General features: G+C 38.7%; 1 protein-coding gene across 5 annotated transcripts in view; it reads right to left on the bottom strand.

The window, feature by feature from the left end:
• Nucleotides 1–7,159: 7,159 nt before the first annotated feature.
• The window catches only part of PAX3 (paired box 3), a 79,926-nt gene continuing 63,055 nt past the window's right edge, over nt 7,160–24,030 (bottom strand). For all 5 annotated transcript variants that reach the window (XM_082252025.1, XM_082252028.1, XM_082252026.1 and 2 more), the window contains exons 5-9: nt 23,477–23,685; nt 20,965–21,130; nt 19,841–20,055; nt 11,639–11,885; nt 7,160–9,068 (exon numbers count right to left, since the gene is read on the bottom strand). In XM_082252025.1, the coding sequence (XP_082108151.1) occupies nt 9,034–9,068; nt 11,639–11,885; nt 19,841–20,055; nt 20,965–21,130; nt 23,477–23,685 (872 nt within the window). In that variant the 3' untranslated portion in view covers nt 7,160–9,033. The remainder of the gene's footprint in view (nt 9,069–11,638; nt 11,886–19,840; nt 20,056–20,964; nt 21,131–23,476; nt 23,686–24,030) is intronic.

The raw sequence follows: 24,030 nt of genomic DNA, 5'->3' as shown, positions 1-24,030 counted from the left end.
TGATCGCTGTGACCAATCAGAAAATCACATGACAATTGTACACAATGGATGGCCTCCATTCATGCCATCCACTGTGTACTATTGTGTTGATCTCTGTTACTGGTCACAGTGATTACATGGTACAGACAGGGCCAATCACAGCCCATCTGTACCATCTGATTAGGTGTGGCCGATCACAGCTGATCACAACAGCACACATTGAATGAATAGATTTAATTCAGAAGAAAATGGCTGCTTATAACAGTGATTATCACTGTGTGTAAAAAAAAGAAAATCCCCTCCCTAGAGTAGTACAGTGTTACTATAGTAATGCTGTATTGCTCTGGTCACAGCGCATAAAAAAAGACAAAAAAAATTTAATAAAAAAAAGGAAAAAAACATATTTTTAAAAGATTGAAAAAAAAATATATTATTTTTTAGTATTTTTTTACATTCTGCCACCAGTAAATGTCCCGGATCACTGCCACACCAGTTATTTGACAGTACATTTAAAAAAAAAAAAAAGAGAAAACTATTTTATTTTTCATTTCTTCATTTATCAAAAATTTGTGAGAAAAAAAATTACTACTTCAAAAAACTCACTATGCCTCTTACTAAATACATTGGACTGTCTACTTTCCAAAAAGGGGTAATTTTTGGGATATTTGTCCTGGGGTTTTCTGGGTTCAAGAATATCAGGATTATATATATATATATATATATATATATATATATATATATATATACCATAGACTTTGGACTACAAACTAATATACACTGATTTGGGTTATTTTCACCAAAAAATGCAGCAGTGTACATTTTGGCCTAAATGTAATGAATATTTATTTGCAAAATTTGAAACTAACATGTTTTTTTCAAAATGTTCAGTCTTTTTGCGTGTATTTAGGGGGAAAAAACTCAGTGGCAATTAAATATGACCAAAAGAAAGCTCTTTTTGTGTGAAAACAATGATAAAAATTTTACTTGGGTACAGTTTTGCATGACAGCGCAATTGTCATTCAAAGTGTGACAGTGCTGAAAGGTGGCCTTGGTAGGAAGGGATAAAAGTACCTAGTATTAAAGTGGTTATTTTATGACAAATGTTGCTCCCCAGCCTTCCCCAGAACCAAGTAGGATTTTCTTGCTGGGGTTTCCAGAAAAGAGCATCTAAAAAAGGTAAGCTGCGCTTTTTAACTACTTCCGGTCCGCGCTATAGCCGAAAGACGGCTGCAGCGCGGACTCTAATTTTCAGGAGGCCGTCTTTAAACGGCCTCCCAGACACAGGCTCCCCGCGCGCTCCCGCGAGCGCGCATCGGGGAAAATCTGTGTCGGCCGTGTCCCTTGGACACAGCCAATCACAGATCGTGGTAAATGGCCAATCACAGTGGCCATTTACCACGTGATCGGCCCATGCAATGAGAGATGATCTCATATGTAAACATATGAGATCATCTCTCATCGCCAGCGCTCCTTCCTCACACGGAGACTGCAGTGTGAGGAAGGAGGAGAGCCGATCAGCCACCGGGGACACAGAAGAATGTAATCAGGGCACTGATCACCAGTGCCCTGATTACACAAGGTAAAAAACATACACAAAGTGCCCACCATCAGTGCCCACAATCAGTGCCCATAGTACTGCCAGTCAGTGCCCATCAGTGTCTGCTCATCTAGGCACTGATGAGCACTGGCTGGCAGCACTATGGGCACTGAGTGTGGTCACTGATGGTGCTGCCCAACAGTGCTCATCAGTGCCGCCCATCAGTGCTCATCAGTGCCACCCGTCAGTGTCCATCAGTGACATCCGCCAGTGCCCATCAGTGCCGCCTATCAGTGCCCATCAGTGCCGCCCGTCAGTGCCGCCTCTCAGTGCCCAGCAGTGCCACCTCTCAGTGCCACCTCTCAGTGCCCAGCAGTGCCACCTCTCAGTGCCCAGCAGTGCCACCTATCAGTGCTCATCAGTGCCGCCTATCAGTGCTCATCAGTGCCGCCTATCAGTGCTCATCAGTGCGGCATATTAGTACCTTCTCATCAGTGCCCATAAGTGCCACCTCATCAGTGCCCATAAGTGCCACCTCATCAGTGCCCATCAGTGCAGCCTATCAGTGCCCATCAGTGCCGCCTCATCAACGCACATCAGTGAAGGAGAAAAATGTATTTATTTTCAAAATTTACTCGCAGAAAATAAGAAAAACTTTTTTTTTTTTCAAAATTTTCTGTCTTTTTTCTTTTTTTTTGTAAAAAATTAAAAACCCAGAGGTGATTAAATACCACCAAAAGAAAGCTCTATTTGTGTGAAAAAAAATGATAAAAATGTCATATGGGTACAGTGTAGCATGACCGCGCAATTGTCATTCAAAGTGTGAGAGCGCTGAAAGCTAAAAATTGGTCTGGATGGGAAGGGGGTTTAAGTGCACAGTAGGCAAGTGGTTAAATATTTGTTAATGGAGACATTTGGCTGAAAAAGTGAAAACACACTTCAAAATTTTTTCAACTACTTCTTTGAGTCTTCCACTAATTTTATGAATTATTCACCATAGGTCAAACTCACCATATGATTTTCACCTCTTATCGCTAAGTTGGCCAAAACTAGCATTTTAGCTAAATCCACCCTCTTTTTACTCTTCTCTTGTCTTCCAATGTCCTGAATCTCCTTGTCTTTCAGTAGAAGATTAGAAAAATAATAGAGAAGATGCTCACATAGCATTAAGTCTTAAAAGCGATCTGCAGTCAGATGAAGAGTCACATTTTGAAAAAATGTGTTGAATTCATGGTAGTTCTGGTAACACAGGTGAACAGCTGGAGGGATCAAAGACCCAAGGACAACGAGCCACACCACTGGAATTAGAATACTCTTGTATTAATGAATTTAAACACCTGGGCATGTCTGAGTTGTGGGAAATGAAGGTAAAAGGGCTTGTGCCTGCATCTTAACATGGTGACAAAATGGACACTTGACTCCACTACAGTGGTAGTTAAGCCAGGTACACACGGTCCGAATGTCGGGAGACATTTGCCAATTTAAAATAAAACCAGTCGACATTCGGCCCATGTGTGTGTCAGGCTGTCCGACAGAAGCCGGCCGTTTGTCAGAACACAATAGCTCAGTTGAGGAGATCGCTATACTAACTTGGCATAGTTAGTATAGCGACTCTGACCGGAGCTGACACTTTTTTTTTTCGTTCAGCCCGTCGGGTTGAATAGAGAAAAATAATAGTGTGTACCAGGTATTAGTTGCATTCAACTGCTCTTTTTCTGTAATGTTAAAAACATGAATAAAGCTGCTTCATGAATTCAAATGAGAGATAAGAACATACCAGGCAAGAAATCTTGTTAGCCACCGAGGGCCAGAACTTCGCTTTAAGTGAAGAACAAATGAAAAGGTTAACTGATACTAAACCCCCTACCCAACCCCACTCCCCTGGCCTCTGCTGTTTTTAGCTGTCAGTGATCCCTGCAGCCCATGTAGCGGTCCCAGGAATTGAAATCCTTGCTCTTCTCCCTCTATTCTGTGCAGCGCTTCCTGGATGGATCAGAGAGATTCTGATTGGTAAGCACAGGCACAGAGCATTGCTCTGATCCATCTCAAAAGCACTGCACAAAAATAGAGGGAGAAGGGCAGGGATTTAAAATGGCCAAACCACTGCATGGGCTGTAAAATGCACACAGGAAACCAGTCTTCAAACTCCAATATGTGTTCTTAGAATTTCCAGTCTTACTCCCTACCACCCTGCTTGGCTATCCGTGTGAACGAGTGTGCTCTTTGAATTTACAGCACATTGATTGAGCAGTTATTGACAGCTAATTGGCAGTTAGCCAATGTATCTACAACAGGTCATACAATATACTTTGACTATAAGCACACTGGATATTTTTACAGATGCTGTTTTTGGTTTCAGACATTTTTTTCTGCAGCCAATAAACTCTTCACCATGTTATCCTCTGTTTCCATGCACACGTAGGCTGGTATCAACAGTTTTTGGCAGGGGCGTTTTCTGAATGGAAAAAAAAACCCACAACTAGTGGGTTTTAAGAGGAGTTTTTCAACTCCAAACATGCTCTAACTCTGATAAAAGCTGATAAAAGCTGAAAAACGCTGAAGAACAGGGCTATTCTGTGTTTATCAGCGTTTTTGAGTCATACGTTTTTGTGGGAGTACTGTCTAGTGTGCATGAGGCCTAATAAAAGATAGGGCCATACAATATACTTACTGTAATAAAAGATAAGGCCATACAATAAACTCACTGTAATAAAAGATAAGGCCATATAATATACTTACTGTAATAAATGATAAGGCCATACAATAAACTCACTGTAATAAAAGGTAAGGCCATACAATATACTTACTGTAATAAATGATAAGGCCATACAATAAACTTACTTTAATAAAAGATAAGGCCATACAATATACTTTGACTGTAATAAATGATAATGAAGTGACAATATAGTAAGATCGTAAATGATGCAGAGTGAACAAGTGTTCAACACTAGCGGCCTCAAAAACGGTGACCACTATGTTTCTGCAATGTTCTAGTATCAAATCTGTTTCTAATGACACATACCACATATGACTGGCTGTGGTAAAGGGTGGGCAAGCGCAGAGAAGATGGAGGGCATGCAAGGCAGTATTGGAAGTCTGACAAAGGTCACTGAGTGTGTGGTTGCAATCCAGGCTGAATTCTGGTTTGGGTAAATTGATTTACTTGTTTCTAGTAATGACCCTGTTAGGTCACCTGTAATCGCAATTCAATTCCCGCAATTCAATTCGCAATTCAATTCCCGATTCAATTATTAAACAGCAGAGGTAAAATTGTTATGGCTACCCCATACTTTACATATATGATTTGAAAACTGCAGGCCAAAATTGACCTGCACAGCCAGGACCAGAAAAAGACATCTTTAAAATGATGACACATAGGGGCTGATTTACTAAAACTGGAGAGCTGGTGAAACTCTGCATAGAAACCAATCAGCTTCCAGGTTTGTTTGTCAAAGCTTAATTAACCACTTCTGGACCGGAAGGATATGCCCCCTTAATGACCAGGCCATTTTTTGTGATTTGGCACTGCGTTATTTTAACGGACAATTTCGCTGTCATGCGACGCTGTACCCTAATAAAATTGATGTCCTTTTTTTCCTACAAATAGAGCTTTCTTTGGTGGTATTTGATCACCTCTGCGATTTTTTTTTTTTTTTTTGCGCTATAAACAAAAAAAGAGCGACAATTCTGAAAAAAAAACAATATTTTTCACTTTCTGCTATATAACATTCCCAAAAAAAATGTAAAAATCTAAATTTTTTAACATTTTAGGCCAATTTGTTGTCTGCTACATCATTTTGGTAAAAAAAAATCGCAATAAGTGTATTTTGATTGGTTTGCACAAAAGTTATAGCGTCTACTACCTACGGGAAAGATTAATGTCAGTTTTATTGTTTTTTTTTTTCTACTAGTAATGGCGGCGATCTGCGATTTTAAGCTGGGCTGCGACATTGAGGCAGACTAACCGGACCCTGACTGCCATTTTTTACACTTTTGGGGGGACCAGTGACATTACTACAGTAATCAGTGCTAAAAATATGCACTGTTACTGTAATAATGACACTGACAGGGAGGGGGTTAATACCGTGGGTGATTAAGGGGTTAAATGTAAGCCTAGGGGAATGTTTCTAACTGTTTGGGGGTTGGGCTTTTGAAATGATCACAGATACCTGTGATCCTATATAGAAGGATCACAGGGGCTCTGAGATCATTCCAGAGAAAACAACGGTCAGCTGTGTTTACAACAGCTGACCATTCTTCTCTCAGCGGGGAACGATCGCGGGTGCCCGGAGGCATTTAGAGCCGCCAGCCGAGTGGGGACGTGAGCGCGCCGCCAGCAGCGCATGCTCACCCCTAGCTGCAGTCGCACGACCGACGTAGAGCTACATCGCTTCGTGCAGGAGGGGCAGCCTGCTGCAGTAAATCTGTGGCGGGCGGTCCTTAAGTTGTTAAACAAGCTGAAGTTAGAAGCTGATTGGTTACTATGCACAGCTGCACTAGATTTTGCACTCTCCAGTTTTAGTAAATCAACCCCAAAATGTTTTCTACATGTATGCAAAATATTGCTTGTATCATGTTTACATCTCCCTGCACAATAAAACAACACAGTGGTGAGAAAAGTGCAATTAAAAAATGTGTAGCCATTTTTAACGTGTCAGTTTGGTGATGTGAAAGGACATAAAGACTGGATGAGCCCTGCTGTTCTCCAACATGCTTTGAATACATGGAAGTACTAAATTTATTACACAGGAGGAGAACCCTTGGTATGGATTGCAAGCTTACATACTGTATTTTCACCAAATATTATTACCTTTTCTATTTATGTTACTTGTGTTCAGACTTTTATTGTGTAAGAACAGGCCCCTGATACACATTTCAAAAGAAATTTGTGGTGCTTAGCACCTTACTCCTGCGCTCAGAAACAGGGCTCCCAGGCTACTCCTGTCACGGGACTCTTATACTTGGCATCTCCAATGGCTAGACCTTGCTGCCCTCTACGACCGGGGTGGTCAACATAACACTGCAAACAAAAACACAAAGAAAGGGCGCTCCAGTCTAGCGCATTATCCTCAAAAAGGTCTTTATTATTCTTAAAATAAAAGATGTCTACTCACAAACGGGTGATGTAAAACAGCTAACGTGTTTCGAGGCTACACCTCTTCCTCAGAGGCTCTGAGGAAGAGGCGTAGGCTCGAAACGCATTAGCCAACAACACATACTGAAATTGTGGACTCTGTAACGATGAACTTCGCTGTTTGAATCTGTTATGCTGGTTTACATCACCCGTTTGTGAGTAGACATCTTTTATTTTAAGAATAATAAAGACCTTATTGAGGATAATGCGCTAGGCTGGTGCGCCCTTTCTTTGTGTTTTTGTTCCCAGATACACATTGCAAGACATTATCGGATGTAAAGTCACTATTTACAAAAAAAGGTTACACTAAAACAAATCCCTACTACTCCTATTATTTGTAATATTTCTCTTTTCTGATCCAATGCCAAGAATATGAGGGCTGTTTTTGCAGGGATTGCACCTGTTGGTAATCCACTCAAGCATCATAAAGTAAAGTGAAAACACACACTGGACCACTATTCTTTATAACAGTTTATTATAAATAGTAAATATTTACTGCACTTTTTTTTACATGAAACATATTTATTGCAGCATCTGTTGCCGGTAATACCAGCTACAACACAGATAAAATTTGACTTCTTCCATCACCTCTAAGACGAAAGTGTAATCTCAGCGCTAAGTCTATCCTACCTAAACCCCTAAATCATTACCCATCATTCTTGAAGGAATGTATTTTGCGCTCTACCTCGCTTTACCTGACAAAAAGAACAAAGAAATAAATAAAACTGTAACTCTTCAACCCCCTGCCAAAAGCTTTTCACTTTGGCTACAAGAAAATCCGCTAATTCTTTTTATTGCATACCCATCTAGCAATAAAAGTGGTTCACAGGCATCTCCATTTGATCCTACATGTTGTTTGATTTAAGCATGCCCATCGCCTACATAGCATGAGCAGTCGTTTATATTGCTGACTTTTGGAGATACAGCATAATAAAATTAAGTACTCCTCTGTAATAAAATGGAAGGACTAATGCATAAAAATGGAGCAAAGGAAAAACAATTGTGGTGTTTTTGTAACCAATCAGATTCAGAAATCATTGTTTTTAATGAACAAGATTGAAGTTTGAATCTGATTGGTTACTATGGGAGACATTCTCATGTTCTTTCCTCCAAGATTTACACATCAGCACTGTTTGGCTAAAGTTGTTAAGCTATTCCCTATATCTTATGTGATTAGCCAGAAATGTAACACAAAAATCCCTGGTTCTGTAAATTATTTGGCGGCCTATGTAAAAATTGTCTTAAGCACTTGACATAGCTTCAAAATTATTATTTTTTTTTACTCTGAATCAACCTGTGGCTTGGCAAATACTGTTGAACTACTGGCATTCTTTGTTGGATTAGGGTTCAACAACAGCCATCAATCCAAAACTGGGTATACATTCAGTATAGGTAAAGAAAATACAGACAAAATGGTGGAATGTCCTTTCATTGTGCTTAAGTGGTCTTTTCATCTAGAAAAGTGTCAAACGAAGTCCAGAAAGGTTTTCTTAAATGAAATTTAGCTGCAGGAAAATACAAATTCATTGAGAGGGAAATTGAAGTGAGGTATGGTATTGCACGTTGATTAACAGCCAGGTAATTGATATCATTTAGTCCAAATTTGGTGCTGGATCATCCTATTGTTTGTTTGTTTTTTAAATTTTTCACTCCAAAATGCATCTCAGAGTTCTTAGATGTAGGGTGTTAATTCTAGTTAAGTCTTTATAAACTTTTTTCTATTTAGATCAAGCATAAATTTTTAAGTGGCTAAATCCACCCCATAATAATTACATGAAAAAATGGAATGTTAACCACACAGTCAATTCAATCCGCACAATGACAACAGTTCTTCATGCCTGGGCACCATGTGGCACAGAGTTTTATGTTTTTTCCTGTTCTGTGCCCATTTGTGTGGTCATTTGCAACATAAAAGTCTTCTTACCCTAACCCATCACTGTGCTATTAAACAGCGTAGAAAGTTAAAAAGAATTCCTCCCAACTTGCTCCACAAACTTTGTCATCATCAGTATTTTTGGCATTGGGTGGTTTGTATTCTATGATGGTGTACTGTGCTGAGTAGTTCGCCTGGGACTTGATAAAAAGGTGAAACTTGTTAGCCAGAGTTGTGTGGATTCGTAAACAGTTGGTGACTTCTACCCAAGGTACGGATACTCATTTTGTAAGATCAGATGAGCCCTTTCAGCAGACACACAAGCTATCCAATTTTGCTCTGAACCGCAATCTGGATTGTGGCATTTCCTATCTTGCACTTCACTTTTAGAGAAGCGGTAATTGTCTATTTGTTTATTTTGTAGTTAAGCTCCAGTTTAGGCTACAAATTGATGAGAGTATCCATCCGGTCTAAACTTCTGGAGATAACACCATCAGAGGAACAGTCGTCCTATGCGATGTCTGGTTTCAAATAATGAAAGGCACCTGTGGAATAAAGAGATGCTTAGATGATATCAAAACAGTTTCGTTCACAAGCCAACCTAAACCATAGCTTGACATTGTCATATGTAATACTGGTATATCAAAGAATCGGGCTAATATTTTTATTCCGGGGACAATTCTGACAAACCCCTCAGAATCTGTGATCATATCCGTTAATGACTCTTGAACTGACTTGATTAAAGACATCTGTTTTTAATACAGGGCATGCCCGTGGTTATTGCATGTCGGGCAAAACCTTCTGTTTTACCTAATGGCGGTCAGGTCTCATGTCTCGGCACGTAATCACCTCAAGATGTCCTTGACATCACTTAAGCAAATAATTATGCAACAGATGTTTTTCAGAGAACAATCAACGAGCACCGGAGACAAAAGAGACTCAGTGAAAAAAGGGCGTCATCGGCCTTCTGTAGGAAGCCACAATGTTTCTTGTTTTGTGCTTTATCTGATAAAAAGTCAGCTCACTGCATGTGAACAGTGCCTGCTGCCTGAGTTGAAATAGTTAAAAGTTAAGTTCAAGCTTTGGAGACAATCTACAACTTTTCATGTGCAATGCTGTAGATGACTATTAACTTTCAGTTTCTGAAAAATATGTTTACCTATAGTAAACCATTGCATATACACTATATGTATAGGGACACCTGACCATCACACCAATATGACATCCCATTTCAAAATCAAGGTAGTTAATATGGTGTTGTCTACCTTCCCCCTCCTGGCAACTATAATAGGTTACATCCTGGGAAGGCTTTCTACATAATTTTGGAGTGTATGTTGAGATTTGTGCCCTTTCATCCAAAACAGCATTTTTGAGGTCAGGTACCCAAGTTGAATTTGAAGATCTGGCTCACAATCAGAACAGTTATCAGCACTTCTTTCTTCCCACACTGTGTCTGTGTGAGGAAAGGAGAGCGGTTAACCAGCAAGACTGTCAGTACATTGTTTACACTGATAATCAGGGCTCTGATCATCAGTTTCTTGATTATCAGTGCAGCCCTATCAGTGCTGCCTATCAGTGCTACCTATTAGTGCTCATGAATGACGCCTATCAGTGCTCATCAATGCTGCCTATCGGTGCTCATTAGTGCTGCCTATCAGTACTCATGAATGCTGCCTATCAGTGCCGCCTATCAGTACCACCAATCAGTGCTCATCAATACCACCTATCAGTGCTGCCTATCAGTGCTCATCAATGCCCATCGGTGCTGCCTATTAATGCTCATCAATGCTGCCTATTAGTGCCCATCAGTGCTGCCTATCAGTGCCACCTATCAGTGTTTATCAGTGCCGCTTATTAGTGCCGCCCCTCAGTGCTCATAAATGCCCATCAGTGCTGCCTATCAGTGTTCATAAATGCTGCCTATCAGTGCCATCTATCAGTGCTCATCAATGCCACCTATCAGTGCTCATCAATGCCACTGATCAATGCTCATCAATGCTGCCTATCAGTGCCGCCTATCAGTGCTCATCATTGCCACCTATCAGTGCTCATCAATGCTACCTATCAGTGCCACCTATCAGTGCTCATTAATGCCATCTATCAGTGCTCATCAATGACGCCAATCAGTGCTTATCAATGCTGCCTATCAGAGCCACCTATCAGTGCTCATCAATGCCGCCTATCGGTGCTCATCTATGCTGCCTATCAGTGCCACCTATCAGTGCTCATCAGTATTGCCTATCACTGCTGCCCATCAGTGCCACTTATCAGTGCTAATTAATGCCGCCTATTAGTGCCACTTAGTGCTCATTAATGCCGCCTATCAGTGCCCATTAATGCTGCCTATCAGTGGCACTTATCAGTACTCATCAATGCTGCCTATCAGTGCCCATCAGCAGTACTCTGAGCTGAGAGTGTCTCTTTCATACAGCTCAGACTCAGAGCCTGCACTGACAGTCCCTCCTACCTCACACAGATAGAAGACAGCCAATCTGCTCCTTCTCATCCCACCCCTCTCCTGTTTGCACAGCGGGAAGGGTGAAGCTCAGCAGCTGAATGTGATCATTCAAATGCTAGGCTTCACACTTCCCGCGGTGCACACAGGAGAGGGGCGGGAAGAGAAGAGCGGCTGTCTCTTATCCATGCGAGGTAGGAGGGACTGTCAGTACAGGCTCTGATCCACTGACAGATCGGGCTGGCAGGGGTGGCCCCCTCCTCTCACAGTGACCACCCCCTCCCCTCGCAGTGACAGAATGGTGCCCCCCCCCCCCCACAGTAGTGGAACTCCAGGGCCAAGTTGCAAGTGCAACTGCTGCAACCCTGGTAGTTCCGCCACTGGGTGTTTAGTAAGGTTGTGTTCAGGGCTCTTTGCAAGCCACTTGAGTTTTGCCAAACGAAATTTATGGAGCTTGCTTTGTGTAAAGAAAGGGCCCATCTTCAAATTGTTGCCACAAGGTTGGAAGCCCACAATTATCCAAAAATGTTTTTGTATGATACAATAGTAACTTGAAACACCATTGTTTCATTGGAAACAGCTTAACTCAGTAATTTGGAAGGTTGTCCACATACTTTTGACCATATAGTGTACTACCAATAATATATTAGGTATACTCACTCTGTCCATATTGGCCATACTGATATCCCGTTACAGGCTCCATACTATATCCTGATGTGCTGTAGGTTGGCGGACAGTATGATTGAGATGTTGATAAACTATCCAAACTCTTCATGTGCTCTAGTCTCTGGCTACAACTTGCTGATACAGCAGTGGAGGGCTCAAGACCCCCAGTTAGTGGAGATAAGGCATAGTCAGTTTGTGGCTGATGAGGCACTCCACCATGGTTAGTCAGAAGACCCATTACCTAAAAGATGAAAAAAAAATGTATGTCAATGGTACACTTTACAGTTTGACGACTGGGATTACTTGCCTGTATAATATATACACAAATCCTATCAAGGCTTAACTCCAATACTCATTTCTAGCTGACAAACAAATCACTAAAAGGTATGCTGGGTAATATTAGTGTGGCATTATTACTTGATTTCACCATTTACTTAATTTTAATTTGCTGTACATTATTTATAACGCCTCCAGTGTTAATGTTGAGTGATTGTTTTGATGTCAGATAACATATTATTAATGCATTGTCGGACATTCACAATAGGGTTAATAAAATGTAAAAGATAATTCAGTAATTTATTTTTTTAAAATAAAATATCTACCACAGAATAATAATTAGGTTTTTACTGCTCTCTTTAGGTAATACCCTTTTGCAGAATAAGGTACCAGCCATGGCATATTTTTCTTGTATAACTTGATGCTAGATTTTCTCTGGGAAAAAGAACATTGCACTGACTTTACACTGACTCAAGTGTGCTGAGTAGCATTCAGCCATTCTAAATATTACATAACTAACATGTCATAAATAAAAAAGCCTAGAATAATTTTTCAGAAGGTTAGAGGTTGTCATTCTATGTATGTGACATCACTGCATTAATTGTAATGTAATGCCTTTGCAAAGCTAACCTGTATTGAATTAGCATCTATTGTAATTTTATTTCTCAGTTTATGTCTGCTTAGAAGCCTGAGGCTAGATGACCTCTGTATTCTTTCTTTTTTTTTTCTGAGCATCTTGACCTTTTCACCTGAATGAAAAACTAAGGGAAGGGCACGGTCACCTTGGTTTAATCCGCCATACTAAACTAGTGAGTATTTAGTTAACTTTGTTTCCTGTTCCAGACAGGCTCTTGTTTCCAATGTGAAAGACTGAACATCAGGGTTTGTAGAGGCAAACCTCTGTGAAATGCTCTCACACACTTGAAAGATATCTGTTAAGCTTTGGATTGACAGTATCCGTAACCAGGTTGGGCACTGTAATGGATATGTTTTCCTGAGGACTTCCATAATGTAATAAGGATCTATAGCACACTATGAACTATTCCAAACCCAGGCTTGTGCATCCTAATCTTCCATGGCTTCCTCCATTCTCTGTCACCCTACAACTGATTTTTGGTACAATCCACCAACTATTTTTTTTTTCCTCTCCTCTCTCCAACTGAAATATTTTTTTCCTCATTTGCTTGCTGCATTCTCCAAACTATAAGTTCAGTTTGGTAAAGTAAATCCCTCCTGGAAAATGGGAAGAACAGGAAATTAAAAAATTGAGAACTTTCAGCTAGTGTTCTGAAGGGCTAAGATAAAAGGTCATTCAGGTTGCTATTGCCTTCCACAAACTGAAATACATGATTTTGATAGACATACTCTTTAAAAAACATACTTTAGGGTAGGGGGATTATAGCTGAATATAATTGGTTGCTAAGGACAACAGAGATTCTAAATATTTCTTTTTAGGTCCCCTTTGGGGTCAGATTTAGAAAGGGGTGAAGTGCAGTAAACAAGGAGCAATATAGACCTATTTAACACAGAATATTACTCTCTCAATCAACAATGACTATTTTTAATCCTTATAGGGCTTAGCAAGTAGATAGGAATGCATATCACGTTGACTTGTTTTTAGCTTTTTTTTTTACATTTCTTCAGTTACGTCCTGGTCACCAGAGGTTTCCAGGCCTAGGCAATTGATACCATACATCCCAGAAGTCTTTAGGAAAAAAGTAGGGGTTTTCACAGCTAAGCACAACCTCCTGTCTACATACCAGCTCAGGGAAGATAGATTCCAGGAAGTAAACACTACATGAATCAACTGCCCTTACTTAAGATGGCCACAACCAGAAATGCTAGGGTGTGTTTGTTAAAGTGATTTATCAACAAAATAAAGTATGGAGACATGGATGGATGGATGAGTTTGCTTTTAATAATAAAAATGAATTAACTAATGCTTTTGGTTTAGGGTGATCTGATGTAGTGTAGTTCCACTTTAATAAGAGAAGTGTACACAGCAAAGTGTAGTAGGCCAAAGTAAACAATCACACTTCAATCTTCTGAGGTCAGAAACCTGAAATATTAATATTAATTTGTTTCTTTGGGGTACTATACTTTGCAGTGTTCTTAACAGTGACATTTCCCTGTAAAAATATTTTCCCTACTAAAAAGAGTTAACGTTTACTTGATGTGTTCAGTTCATATTGACCCTAACACATGTGTAGCGTGTAATTTACGGAAGCTTTCACCACAGGAAGCTGGACATGCTGTCCTGAAGATGTCCAGAGCATTGCTCTATTGTAATGTGAAACAGATGGGGACCAGATCTCGCAGTTCTAAGAAAAATGGTGCCACCTGCTCTGCGCTATTACTGTTGAGTGGAATGGCTGTGAATTCCTTAGCCATGTTCACACAGGCATGAATCAAACTATGGCAGATTCTATCCCCCATACTTTTATATGAACATCTCCATCATGTGGGTTTAATAAGGCTTATGTCTTCATGGGATTTCTCCAACAAAGACCACTTATTGTAAAATACTTCTACAAGCACACCACGTATGAGGGCAGTTCCATCTTCATGTCTATTATAGTTCTTCTTTTGTTTATACATTGGGGCTGATTAACTAAAATAGATACTGTTCATTTAGCTTATTTACTAAGCTCAGTGAACATTTACTTTTGCTAAGTGAACAATTTGTACCTATAAACCGATCAGTAATTGGACCGTTCCAGGCTTGTATTTATACAAGCAGGTAAAAAAGAATGATGATGTGTGAAGTCTAAACAGATATCAGGTTTTTGCTAACCAATAAGAGACTTCATGATCGGGTTCTGTGCACTACCACACTATGTACACTGATCCTGATCCTAAAAATCGAGTGGTGTTTTAACCATGTAGGACAGAGTTGTAATGGTAGGTACAGATATTATATGAATGTGATCCACAGAAGAATATATTGTAGGACAGTTTTCAGCAGATGGTGTTTTCCTAGCCCCATTACTAGAGCAAGAATTGACATGGCTATTATGTTCTATGCATATTTACAAGGTCCTACATAGCTATGTTTATGACTGATGTAAATGCATATCACTGGATCGTCTGTCTTTTCTAACCAATCATAGGCAAGAAACGCAAACAGCTAAATAGTTCAATTGATGTACATGTCTGAACTTCCTTTAACTGTCCAAAAAAATTTAATTTGCTCAGCCAAATTTTTAATCCAGACACCCCTGCCAGATACTACACAAGGTCAAAATCATTTACTTGTTTCCATTGCAGTCAAAGAAAATATGTATGGTAAAGACCATGATTGGATAATGAAGAGACAGAAGCTCACTGCTGAGGTCATCTGAGTGCTCTCTTCTCCAATTTTTTTTTTTCTCATTTTGTTAGATTTACAAATTCACTGTGCGCCTAACTTAAGTATGGCTTATTGTGTTGCCCCATTCCTTTCCAGTCTAAACTCAAGTGGATTACAGACGGTTAGGGCACTAAAAATACATTAATGTTATTTTTTTTATAATGAATATGAAACTTGGAAAATGTAGGTCTTTTGTAGCTGCCCAATATTATCTGCTAAGAAAATAACATTTTGAATAAGATAAAAAAGGTTTTTCTCCAGATATTATACAGAGCTCTAAAGGTGACCCTTGGCCTGTATGTCCAACAGTCTAAGTTATGTGACCAGATTAAGGCTTTATGGACTTCCTGCATACATTTACCGTGGCTGTGGAAACCACAAAACGTGGCAAAATCCTGCTGTGATTTTTCTACAGCCGGCGGTTAAAAGGTTCCTTTCCTGAATACAATTCTTCCACAGAGAGGGAGGTTGAGGGAGGTTAAATTTCACCAAACTGCAGCAGCTCCTAAACTCTGCCCAAAGACACTTTTGCTTTTATGAAATTGAGTTTTGGAGCTTTGGCAAAACAAAAAATGGCAAAAGTTCCTAAACTCAAGTTTAGGAGCTGTAGTGTACATAAAGCATAAAAAGGTACCACCTCTATGAGAGAATATTACGGTAATTGTTCACTCTGACATTGTCACTAATGACATTATCAATATCGGTTAGATGTTAACTATGCCAGATCAATGAAAACACTATCTGCAATGGTAATCCGTTTTTTAAAAAGGTCAAATAATTATTAGTTAAAAAGGGAAATTGTAAAATTTTGCATTTGTTTTAATACTGTTTTAATTCTGTTTGTTTTAATACTGTACATGCACACATTTGTCCAGTTACCACAACTAAATTCATGCGTAAACCATGATTGCTTGGATTCCAGCATTGTGTGATCTGCAATATGCTGATCAGAGAGATCCAAATAAATAATTACAAACATACCATTTGCAGGACAGCAGCGGGGTGGTAATTTTAATGTCAGTAATTTGATGGTAGTGACTGCAATTTTTACAAAAGTCCAGTTTAAGCATTTTTCGGGTTTTTAAATAGTGACTTAGAAAAATTGTAATAAAAACACAAATGGTAAAGTTCAGTGTTCTCATGTCAAGCTAGTTGTTATCAATGCTGTGCTTGCTCCAGTGTGCATACTTTTCTTGTTTATATATGCAGAAATCGAGTGACACACTCAGAACTTCCCAATCCTTCAAACTTCACAGCCTACTAAACATCCCAGATGCTGATGAGTAAACCAGAGGGAACGCTACATCAATTTAATGGCCCTTGCAGGTGGTTTCATTTTATTTCATTGTGAAAATATGAGCTTTCCCAATCCCTGCCTGTCAGACATATTTAAAAAATTAGAATAAAAAAAAACAACATAATCTTTCCTTTGAAAGTGTGTTAAAACTCGTGTGAGAATACTGTTGTGGAAATCAACAGAGGCAATTTGAACAGTTAAAACTTTTCAGTGTGTCCCTTTTATAACGAAATCATCTTAGGTATTTAGGTATAGGAATTTAGGTATTTATACTGATATTCTGTTTTAATACCCATGTTGGCTCTGGTCTATAGCACACACCTTAAATGTCTAGTGGATACAAAGTGAATGTTTTTCCACCCCAAAAATTTGAATGGCAAACTTATACTGTATGCATATGGATAGACGGATAGATAGATAGATAGATAGATAGATAGATAGATAGATAGATAGATAGATAGATAGATAGATAGATAGATAGATAGATAGATAGATAGATAGATAGATAGATAGATAGATAGATAGATAGATAGATAGATAGATAGATAGATAGATAGATAGATCACATACACATACACATATCTAATGTTTGCATGTTCTAGTTTTGACACCTGTTTATTCTAAGAGGAGGCAATGATAATCACCATGATTTTCTGCAACTGAGATCAGTTGGTTGTGTATGTCCGATTCCATCTGCTGTTGTCCATAGACATGCAGATATCCTTGGATCATATTATATTTACTATAATTGAAAAGCAAGGGTGATTATAGAAGGTGTGTGGGAACCAGCCAGTCCCTAGTTTGATATACTTATCCACCAGTCTGCTAATAAACCAAATATACCTGTCTAACAAATTGTTAACTAAACCCCTGTTTTTAACCCAATTTGTTAGACAGGTATATTTGGTTTATTAGCAGACTGGTGGATAAGTATATCAAACTAGGGACCGGCTGGTTCCCACACACCTTCTATAATCCCCCTTGCTTTTCAATTTTGTTATGTATATGGATGGAGACGCTTAGCAGTGCTCACCGGTTTCTCATCTAAAGTCCCAAAACTGCCCATTTTTTGTATTATATTTACCATTACCCTGAATGATTGATGAAAGGCTGGCCATAGTGACCTTTAAAAGAATTACTAATATGAAATCATCCATTGGTACTAAAATATCTCTCAGCCTACATGTAGCTTTAATTTGACTAGTTATAATGTGTTCTAAACCGTGCTCGACGCCTTGAAAAATAATTTGTAAATTTATAAATTACGTTCAGATTTGTCATGTATGTTTGGCATAAGCCAGTATTTAGTTTAGGCTTATTGGACCTTTAAGTATCAAAGGATAAATATGTTATAATAATAAATATATTTGGTTATTTCTAAAGAAATTTTTACAGAACCATAAATGCATCCGACCAATCCGAATAATTAGTAGCTGACCCTTGATTTCTATAGCCTTGTTTTATGTCATTCCTCAGCATCAGGCAATCAGGCTGTGCAGTCTTAAGGCCATTCACTCCTACTGTGTCTTAAAGGCTGGAAAGTTTGGGCTTTCTGCAAATACCCAATAGAAAAAGCGGAAACTTAATTACACTTACTGTTAGAAAAAGGAAGGTTTTATGAGTTTTTTGCCTGTAGGCAGTAATGTTTATTCCATTGCATTTTACTATGCAACCTTTTAACTCCAGAGTCTTTGAACTTTATATTTTCACAGATTTATCACTGTCTAGCAGAGAGCTGCTGCAGCCGTCTCAAGACTCTAACCTCACGTAGACTAGAGGGAAGAGATATAAGTCGTTATTTTTGCTCCCCTTTGTGCCATTAAAATCTCATTTTCTGCCTATTAAGATGCCCTCTCAGTGCTAGAACCAGCCTGATGAGTGTGTAATTGGGTATAATTGTCTTTTCACTTTTCATTTATGTCATTCTCAATATCCTTCTGTTTCCTCTCACTGCCGAGAGGAAGAAGTGTTCGGGGAGGATTCATAGCTGTGAAGCTGCCCCCACTTAGCCCCACAAAGAGGCCTGATTTTAATTATAGATTGCACGCCGTTCAGTGAAACTATTAGACACCTGAATATTAGTCCCTCTGATATAATAAAAAACCCTGTGTTTAGACACACATTAACAATGTCAAGCCAACCTCAGGCAGATGTGGACCGTAGTAAATTCAACCAACCTTTTGACACTCAATTACCAAGTCAATTTATTTCAGTGCAATTCCCAGATACAACAACCCAACTCTTCTGAATGAAAATTAACAGCCTAATTATTGCTCATATAGTTCCAAGGCATAAATATTCCTCTGGTTTGTAAATTGTAAATTTGAATGTGTTTTAACAGACCACTAAGTATAAAAGCCAAGTGCCTTTAATAAAAAGCATCCAGGAACATTCACAAATATTTTCCCTAAAAATACAGCTTACATTATCAGAACATCATTCATTTGACATTGTATTCACGTTTGTTGCATAGCTTAGCACAAGCTACAGTACCTTATCCTAATTTATTCAGACTTCTGGCATGCAGTAGTAGGATTCTTCCCTAAAATTGTCCATCAATCAATAAACCATGCTGGCCATACACAAACAATGCCAAATCTGAATAATCTGGTTACAGTCCCATGTCAGCACTGATTGTCTGGACTTGGCTGGAACTGGACTTGTCATGCAATAAACACCTACTTTATTGTTCAGAAAATAATTCCTTTTGCATCAAATAGAATTGTCATAGCCTGCCACATTAGTGACTATATTAAGAAACTCTTAGTAAATTTGGGCACACTTGATTAATGTATGTGACGTGCAATGACTGTACTTCCCACACTGCTCTGTTCCCTAATTAATAAATTAGAAACAAACAGTAACTCATAGAAGCTGAGAAGGTCACTATAGAAGTTAAAACTGAAATTGCTTTCACGCTGTGTTGTAAACACATAACGTTTTTTTCACATTTGTTATTTTTCATGTTGCAATTTGTGCCATACGGCTAATTCAAACTGTTTGCCTCATGGCTACTGTCATGTTTCTAAAAAGGTCTATATTATTTGTGGGAAAGAAAAACACTTGAAAGACAGCCTATCAGCCTTGGCGTTTGAAGTAGTCAGTGCGGGGGTGGAGGAGGAAAAAGGGGAAGGAAATTTGCAAAACAAAATCATGTGGCTCACATAAAGAGCTCTTTATGGTTCGAATTTGGCAATTTCTTCCTTTCTTGCCTCAGGTGCTCAGCCTGTTTGGTTCTGGCATGCAGTTAAAAGAATGAAAACAGTCCACTGACCTGAGGTGAAAGGCCATTGCCAATGGTGGGGTTCATGGGGTTGGAAGGCCCGGATGGGGGTACAAAGCTGTCTGTGTAGCTAGAAAATCCATGGCGGCCGCTGGGCAGGCAGTAGGCCGAGCTGTTCTCAGGGTTGGATGGATGGCTGCTTTGGTGAACACTGCTCGGAGGGAGAGGCTGAGGCCTGTGGACCGTGCTGCTAGGATCAGAGACAGCTGAAAATAAAACATATTCATTTTTAACCCATATAAAGAAGTTATTGCACGCGTATATAAACTTTTACTAAATTAACACTTTCCTTATACCCTGTGCAATTGCAGAACAGATATTACCCGGAAAATGTTGTACCCCTGCACTCCTTTCACCCAATCATGAAACTTGACAATGCATCTTATACCTAGCAAGCACAGAATGGTATCATGCAAATGAGACCTTCTTCCTGGTTCAGGCCTACTCAGCGAAGGAGTGGCCATACACATTAACAAAAAAATGTAATATTTGCCACATACCATATGACCAGTATAAAAAGAAGTTTTTGTTAATAATAATGGTTTTATGTTATATGGCCATTTTAGATACACAGGGGTTGATTTTCTAAAGGAGCAGAACATGAGATTTTTCCCTTAGCATAGTGAATGTTGTGACAAATCACATTGCAAATAATACCCAATCACATGGAGGGATATTTTTTAAAAAATAAGGGTATTTTGCTGGCACATGATAGGATAATGGAAGTCAGCAACGTTTTACCTCATTCACTGAGCTATGGGAAAACTCCCTTGCAAAGTAAAAATTCACATTGCTAAATGAACAGCCTGTTTACCTTTATTAAATCAACCCACGCAGTCCTTGGAAGTGTTTTTTAAAAAACATTAGGCATAATGCCTGTACAGTTACATAATGTAAATAGTTAAAACATTTTTTAAAGCCCTATAAAAATGCATAGTGCTTCTATATATAAATTAGAATGTATGAAATAACGCAACGGTGTCATTATGAACAGCATCATCAATTTCATAGGAATCGTTTGATCATTATTATTATCTGTTTTATTTGATACAGCTTGACAAATTTTATTTGCTGCAACAGATAGGAATGACAGAAAGGAAAGCTACTAAATGTACCTTGCGGTATTGACGTAGGCTGATACGATGTTTCCGATAACTGGTAGGTTGGCAAAGCTGGCATGGCTGCAGGTGGAAATGCCCCTGGGATCAGGTGGTTAAATGCCATTAGTTGATTGGCTCCTGCTTGCTTTCTCCACCTGGCACGACGATTACTAAACCATACCTAAAAGGGAATAATTCAGAGCTGGTCAGTAACAGGGAGAGAGCAGGCCTGTTATAGCCACAATCTGTCTACAACAGTATGTACTTAGGAACAAAGTTTAAAAAAAAAAACTCATGTGAAAAGAAATCAGATATCAGTTATGTCTTCCATATGTCTTCTGCCAGATAAACTTCAGATTTATGTTGTAAGAAACAAAGCGGAAAGAAATATAAAACTATATTTTATGGTCAGACATTATTGAAATTTAGCAATGAAAATTATTGGGATTACATCATTATCCAAAGTCTGTGTATGACATTTTTCAGAGTTAAAGGAAAGCTGTAATAATAAAGTAAGGAGAAAGCAACAACAGACTGAACATTTCTAGATGGGTATATATATATATATACAGCAAATATATTTGTTTTTAAAGCTCATTGAACCTTCAGTATCTCTGATTGCAGACTGGTCATCTAAAGATTATACAAACAGCTATGTAATACAAGGGCCTACCTGTTTGAGTGAAAATGATTGCACTACCGAGTGTTTGGTAATTCTATAGGGAATAATACAGAGATTGTACTATCACATTGAGGCTGATATACCAAAGGAGCTGAGAATCATCTGAAAATAAATCGTATGAGTATTCACTTCAATTATTCAATCATGTGAAAACTATGGACACTATGGCACCATCATGTGAAAAGCAAGTTTCTGTTTACTTATCTCATCTGCACCTGATTGGGTAACTGAAGTGAATATTCAAACAATTTATTATGTGAATAATCTTAGCTCCTTTAGTAAATCAGCCCCATTATGTTTCCAGTTTGAAGGGGTACACCCAACAGATTTAAGAGGCGCCACTTTTATTTAAAACTAAAACTAAGAAAAGCAGATTAGTAAATCACGTTGGAGAAAACTAATTTGGAGTGGATATATTCTTTATAGGTGAAAGAAAAGATATAGAGGTCATTAGCAATAGAATTACAGTGAAGCAGAAGTAGAATAGTTGCCTATACAAACCAAATTAAAGTAAGCTTTCAGATGAAGCAAGGAATAAACAGGTAATTTATTGGTGGCAGCTGCTGTTTTTGCCCCATTTCTTGTAATGCACCTCCTCTCTTAGATGGACATGAGACCACAGAACGCAAAGCAGGGGGTATTGAGCTAACATGCTATGTTTAAAAGATATAATATTCCATGGCCATAATTCATAGTACAATATCATTCTATGCACTATACCTTAATAATATTATACAGGATTTATATAGCGCCGAAAGTTTCTGCAGCGCTTTACAACTTGGGGGTACACAGTACAACTACAATACATTTTAATACAGTAAGAATCAGAGGGCCCTGCTCATTAGAGCTTGCAATACAGTGTATTCTTTTAATATTTAGATTTGAATGCCCTGGGTTTTATTGGCCTGTGGCTGCTACCTTTATTTCTTTATTAAAAAAACATCATACAATTCAATTAAAATCTTCTTCCTGACTTCATAGCAGTTTAACTGGTTCACTGCTGCTCCTGTAATATGATGCACTGTGCACCTCTTCAGCAGCAAGGGAGCCCTGACTGACAGCGATATGCCGCTTCATGCTGAGCTCAGTTAAAGACCCATATGTTAGATGTTCAGGGGAATTTGTTAGGCTGTAGATCATGGTAATAGTGTGACAGGTTATGAGTCTCTGGGGATCTGAGGAAGCCATAAGGAATGTTGTGAAGTCAGAGGGTTAAAGACACATTACAACAGCTGGAGAAAGGCTCCTGCATTTGCTTGGTAAGGGTCATTGACTTACAAAAATAAATGCTCAGTGAAACACAACAATGCTTATTACATCTGTTAACATAATGAACATACTCTGGCATGCATTGTTTTCACATTCTTCCTAAAATCAAGATATGGGAAAAATACAATCTAAACAACCTGTTGGTTAGGTCTAGGGATGGATACTTCCTATTGGCGTACATATATACCATGTGACTTTGTAGTTGTCAACCATGAAACTGTCTAATCTGCCTGGAAACATCCAAAAGAGCCAGTCAACCTCATCTAAATGTTATTGTCTAAAAGTAACTTACCTATGCCTATGATGAACAGAATTCCAATAGTTTTTCCCTCAGTCATCGTTCTACACATAGTTAAAGACAGACTGTGATGGTCATCATGATTCAACAAGAGTGATAGTTCTTGAAAATTACATTATTTTAGGTTTGTTATTGAGTATCAATGGGATAATTATTGAGATAGTGGCATTTTACTGCCAATCTGCCTTAGTGCCTTATCCTGAAAATGTACTGATTTTTTCATTATCACAGAGGTGATAAGGAATCTTTTGTGACACTATAGAAGATATTTTCTGTACCTGTACTCGTGCCTCAGTAAGCTTCGCTCTTTGAGCCAGTTCTTCTCGGGTATAAATATCAGGGTAGTGAGTTCTCTCAAAAGCTCTCTCCAGTTCCTCCAGCTGTTCTGCTGTAAATGTGGTTCTGCTTCTCCTTTGTTTCCTCTTCAAGGGTAGGTCTGGTTCAGAGTCAATATCAGAACCTTCTTCAGATTGAGGCGATGAGGGTGCTGAAAAAAAAACAAAAAACAACAAATTGTTATAAACCCAGAACAATGTTTTAAAATGATGATCTTGTGTTGTGGACTATGATTGATATCAAAAATATCTTTATTGTAATACAGAATACTAGATATTGTTATAAAATTGGCTTTCTAATCTATATCTTTTTTAGGGTCTTTGTTCTTTAATAAAATTTGGTAGGTTGGAAGATATGAATCAACTTTGTTCTTTTCAAGCCATGGGAAAATACACAGATTTTGTTGATTCTTGGCTATCTGTGTGCATGGTCTGACAAAACAAACAAGAACTTTGTAGTAAAGCCCAGCGGAGACAGAGAAGCATCTCAGGATCTT

The sequence above is a fragment of the Pelophylax lessonae genome, assembly GCF_965119305.1.
Source record: "Pelophylax lessonae genome assembly, chromosome: 3".
Taxonomy (NCBI): Eukaryota; Metazoa; Chordata; class Amphibia; order Anura; family Ranidae; genus Pelophylax; species Pelophylax lessonae.
Note: the sequence above shows the minus strand (reverse complement) of the source record. Positions and strands in the feature narration are given on the sequence as shown.